Source organism: Frankliniella occidentalis, unplaced genomic scaffold (assembly GCF_000697945.3).
Source record: "Frankliniella occidentalis isolate FOCC.00 unplaced genomic scaffold, Focc_3.1 Scaffold33, whole genome shotgun sequence".
Classification (NCBI taxonomy): domain Eukaryota; kingdom Metazoa; phylum Arthropoda; class Insecta; order Thysanoptera; family Thripidae; genus Frankliniella; species Frankliniella occidentalis.
The window spans coordinates 120,639-125,892 of record NW_026267163.1 but is presented as its reverse complement, the minus strand read 5'-3'; the positions used below and the strand labels follow the sequence as shown (position 1 = coordinate 125,892).

The following is a 5,254-nucleotide window of genomic DNA, read 5'->3' as shown; positions in this document are numbered from 1 at the left end:
CCCACCCCACTCCACCCCGTTCCCGCACCACCGTGTACCCACCCCTTCCTTCTCCGCGCCGGGAACAAGGCGCGTAGAAAAAAGTCTTTCTGTAAAATCTGTGGTAAAAATACAAAAATATATCTTTATTTCGGCAAAATAGGTTATTGGTGGTTGAACAGCCTTGTCTTGACTTGTCCGTCATATGGCCACTAACGTTATCAGCCCCACTGCAACGGCGCTACCAATCGCTCCCAAAATAATTTTTTTCTGAAAATAAAAACAACAAAAACAGTATGTTATTATACGCTCCGTTAGGCGTTAACACCTGGAGAAAATATCTACTCCAATGCTCAAACACTGTCTCATTGTCAGTGCAGTGATTGGTCGCATGTTAATAATCTCCACTTAGTAATTATGCTGTTGCGTTTCAATGCTGTGTAAACCACGCCCTGTTTGTAGCTGTCACAGTAACCAGTATGAAGTTTGGTAAGTGGACCCACCTTGCGCGCGGACCTCTGTTTCTTCCCGGCAGACTTTAACTGCTTGTTACCCTTCGTCGCCTCCGCAGCGGCCCTCTCGACGAGCATCTCAATATTGTCCACCACCGCTCCCTGCATGGCGATCAACACAGCCACGTCGGCGAACAAGTCTCGCACTTCAGTGATCGACTTCTCGAGCGCCTCGAGTTCCGTTTGGCGCTGAGACACTGCTTCCAGCATATCCTTGGCCTGCTGCTCCTCCAGCTGGTACTGTGTCACGAAGATATGAGTGATAAGTGTCATGTCGTTGGTGAGTCCATAAGAGAGCTCCTGGCGTTTCTTGTGCGCGCGCTGGAGAGGTTTGCCTAGTGGCGCAGGACGCACACGGTAAAAACACTGAGTGACGTTTTTGAGAAAAAGGGCAAAACCTCACATTAGGAAACCTTCTAGAAAAAAAAAGGAAAGTTTCCACATTCTTTGCGAAAATCCTCAAAAAATGTGGAGTTTTCCTCAAAAATGTAGGTATTTTCTTAGTTTTTGCAGATTTCCTTAAAAATGCGAGTTTCGCAACGTTTTCTCGGTTTTCCCTTTTCTCTCAAAAAGATAGACATTGTTTTTACCGTGCAGGGGCCGGCCGTTGGCTGAGAGGCGCGTGCGCACGTATACGCCCGCTCCGTCCGAAACTGGACAAAGAAACCGCTTTATTCTTACGTTATCGACAAAGGCGAGTATCCTCCCCGTATCTATGCAGTCCTGCGTGTGGGCGGGGTCTGTGTCACCACTCACTAAACAATAAGTTCACTCAGTAAGCTTTCAGATTGCGCCAGAAAGTTCGTTTGATTGATCGTGTACATATCCAACCTTTCATTTTAATGATCAACAAGGTGATTACTTACCAATAGCAATCTGTTTTGATACGATTTGGCGCAGTCCTTTGGCATAGCGATCGAGCTCCCTTTCAAACTGTTCCATGGCGGTCATGAAGCACAGACGGACGTAGGACACCTGATTTTGTCTAATGTGGGTTAGCTTACTCTGAATCTCGGGAGCGCCATCGATGCCCATGTGATCCAACTCTGTTTGACACACACAGTCCTAGTAAGATTCTGTTATTTTATATGGATTGCCTCGTGAGTGAGTTGTTTGTTCCTCTTCCAGGTGTGTGCACCTACTAAAAGGATATGAGTGCTTACCGGCTAAGTGACTAGATGCGAGTTTTGCAGCCGCTCTGCCATTGGCGATCAGCTTTCCCATTTCAGCTTCCTCGTCTAGACAGAAAATCAATGATGAAGAACAGCGAGCGAAAAGGGAAGGTACTCGTGCGGTAGTTTTCAATGTGAGAATAAGACATGTTCCAGATAAATTAAACTAATGCTCCTATAGTAACTCGGGAGTAGTTCGTATATTTTACTAGATACCTTATCTATTACCTGTTGATACTTTTAATGCCATGAGAGCCTTTGTGTGCAGCTCCTTCAGTTTTTTCGTCGAATACTGCACATCCTTTATATGATTCTGTATGACCGACAACTGTAATAAACAAACTAATGAAACTATAAACTGAAAAACTATGTTGTTTTGTTAATTACAGTGACATGCTTCAAAGATCTACCTTATCCTGGAGGTTTTTGACAGAACTTTCGAAATGTTTTGGATCATTGTTTTGTTGTTTCTGCAATACAAAGGTGACAGGCTGTATTAATTACAGCTCATCACTTGCACCAAATGTTTGTTTATCCGAATACTTTATGGCACGTTACCTTTAGATTCAGCATCATGTTTACATTACGTCTTACCATACGGGATATCACTTTGTGTTTAACATCGCTTTTGTACGATGCTACTATTAATCTATTTTTGTCGGGCTCGTCGTACCATGTCGACGATGTCACTGATAAACTCTGTTCAGGAAATAAATTATTTGGTTCCCATAAAGGATAGTACTAAAGTGCTCGTTAACACGTTTGTTGCGGCTGTGCATCTCGGGAGCCGGGAAAACAGACAGAGCGTGACCAAATAGTGGTCACGTCGCAATGAAAGTGTTAACAGCCGGCCGGGCCCACTATGGAAGCAAGTGAGTCCATTTCATGCACAACAACTCACCTCCTGGTGCTCCTGCAATTCCCGAAGCCTGTCTCTCATTTTCCGACGTCCTTTGCACCGTGGCTCGTGCAGTAATGTATCTCAAGGCGGACCACAGTAACTCTTCACTTTTGTCGCGTTCTTATCAGTCTTTAGCTTATCTATATTCCCCCTTCTCTTCGACTCACATGTCCTCTACACGTACCGCCACAACAGCACAGCAAGTGCCAAGAGAAGGGGTCCTCTAGCATTCTCTTTTCGTGTTTGTCGGAACCAGGGGCGGACTAGGTGGTCAGGGGCCCGGGTGGGAAATCGGGAAGGAGGGCCCGGTTTTGCCTACCTTTCAGGGGCAATCTATACGTAAGAAAGCACCCCAAGTTGTACATGTCTGACCTGTTTTATTTGAATATTTGATTTTCCAGCAGGTCGCCGTACCAACTATACCAGCCACTTGGAAAATTTCGCGAGCGGAGCGAGCGCGAAATTATTGAATGCACCCAGAAAAAAGATTTCTTAGACCAAGCCAAATTGGCTTGAAATAAGAAAATTTCCACCTCGGCTGAACCAAACCCAAAAAAGCGTCCGATCAAGAAAAACCTAGGCTTCATTTACTTGGATTGGATCAAAACGAACACTGCTTGATTCAAGGCAAATTTATATTGCAAGCCAAGAATAAAAATTCTCACTTCAAGAAATTCGGCTTGATTCTGGCATATATTATTTCTAACCAAATATTTACGCTGTTCGTTTGGGAGACAGAGCTGGGCTTGGTTATACCCAGATTTTTTCCTAGAATACTTAGGCATTGGCAAGGCACTCTTAATCCAAGAATATTTTCTTGGTTTACGCAAGAATGCTATCGGCTTGTTCTCATACGGTGCGCAGAGCAACACGAGAGTCAAAAAGTCAGTAGGGGGCCGACCGGACTCGAACCCACGCCCCGTCGGTCTGAGCCAGCGCCTCAGCCCACTGAGCTATCGCTTCGACAACGGAGCGCGCCAGTCCAGCGCACTGTTGGTAGTAGCAGCTGGACTGTACCCGAATCATCCGAATCAGGTCGGTAGAGAGCGGCGGTCCCGTCACCTGTCGTGGTAGCTCAGTGGTCTCTGTGCCTGGTGGCTGGATAGTGAGCCGGGTCCGGCAGGGGTTCGATCCCAGGCCGGAGCGCAACCAGTTTCTCCAAATCAGTGCCTCTGTAGTTGTGAACGGCCTAAAAGGGGATGGACTAAGTTTCTGGAAACTTGGGAAAGAGAGACAACTGAGTTACCGTTTTGTCAGAAAATATAATTCCCGATAATTCCACAACGCCTAGGCAAGTGATCGAGAGAGAGGGAGCGGAGGAGTCCGATTCGGGTCGGGTCTCAGCCGAAGCGATCCTGAGAACGTGCACCACGTACACGAACACGGCGGGCGGGAAAACGTGGGTTTGGCTTCAACCAAGACTAGCCGATGCTTGCGGTACGCCTAGCTTGAATCTAGACAGAGATTCTTGTTGTGAGCTAAAAACGTCTTGATTCAAACTGTACACAATTCAAGCACTCGGCTAGGCTTAATTCAAGAATTCATTTTTCTGGGTGTGGTATGAGGGCGCTAAGAGGCGCTTCCGGGTACCAAAAACACTGTAAAAGTACCAAGTGGGCAGGTTTCCTTCGGACGCGATTTAGGTGCAGTGCTTTTGTAGTACAATAAACAACGAAGTGAGCGTTAAAAAAATCTGGTTATGCCTGAACCATTATTATTAACTTTTGATTACTAAACTATTACATGGCGCTTGAACCTAGGGCCCAGGGCCGGGGCCCCTGGTCCTATGTTGCGCCTAGGACTTGGGCCCTTGGCTCGGTCCCTTCGCTCGAGCCCTTCGGGCCCGAGATGTTTGGGACCAGTCGGCCCTTCTGCGCCCTCGGCTCCTCTGGGCCCTCGGCCCCTCTAGGCCCTCCGGGGCCCCTGGGCCCGCTGGGCCGAACCCCGGGCCGGGCCCCTGGCCGGATCGGGCCCTTCGGGCCCGCGGTGCCGGAGGTCGGGTGCAGGGGACCCGCGACACCCTGGTTCCAGTGCGGAGTCGTCGAGTGGTACTCTGTAAATCTTACAATTCTAACTGCAGCCAGTATGCGACCAGGGCTACACGGAGGCCGGCTAGGGAGCTGTTAGTTTGGCCAATCTCTGTTTGGGCTCGGTATAATAACGTTCGATAATGTCACCTAAAGGTATACGTTTTATTCAAAGACAAGGAGTCTAGTCGCTGCTCGGTGGGTGACTCCCCGGTAAGAGCAAGCGCCGTGGGGCACTGGCGCAGCACACGCCCGCTCAGCACCCGTGTGTGGTGGGCGGCCTATGCAGCGTTTGGCGGGCGCTTCTCGCCGGTGGCTCTTTAGAGGCGTCGGGGCGTGAGGCAGGCACACCAAACCGCGACCCTGCTTGTAGCTCCACACAGTTTCAACTACAAACCGACACGGCCACGGCCAGCTTCACTCGAACCGACTGTAGACCAAAGACAAAGTTTTCTCGGCGCTGTAAATTCTCTCCCCATGCCACCTCTCCCCACCCGGACAGAAAGTAAATAAAACCTGTGGTTAAATGACGGGTTTGAAGTCCATTTGAAATTTGGTGGTCTGAGAAAAATTTCAGATCGACGGAGATTCGAATCGCCAACCTCCTGCACTGTAAAGGATGATCGGAGAGCTCCCTGAAAACAACCTTGTAAAAATAGTTTG

At 48.4% G+C, this 5,254-nt stretch overlaps 1 protein-coding gene across 1 annotated transcript; it reads right to left on the bottom strand.

The window, feature by feature from the left end:
* Positions 1-97: 97 nt before the first annotated feature.
* Positions 98-2,717, bottom strand: LOC113216220 (syntaxin-3). Its single transcript, XM_026435957.2, has 9 exons — positions 2,565-2,717; positions 2,222-2,362; positions 2,074-2,133; positions 1,892-1,991; positions 1,655-1,729; positions 1,358-1,537; positions 1,173-1,246; positions 483-731; positions 98-249 (listed from the first exon to the last, which is right to left on the bottom strand). The coding sequence occupies exons 1-9, from the start codon at positions 2,601-2,603 to the stop codon at positions 181-183; spliced, it is 987 nt and encodes a 328-aa protein (XP_026291742.1). The 5' UTR covers positions 2,604-2,717; the 3' UTR covers positions 98-180.
* Positions 2,718-5,254: the final 2,537 nt, after the last annotated feature.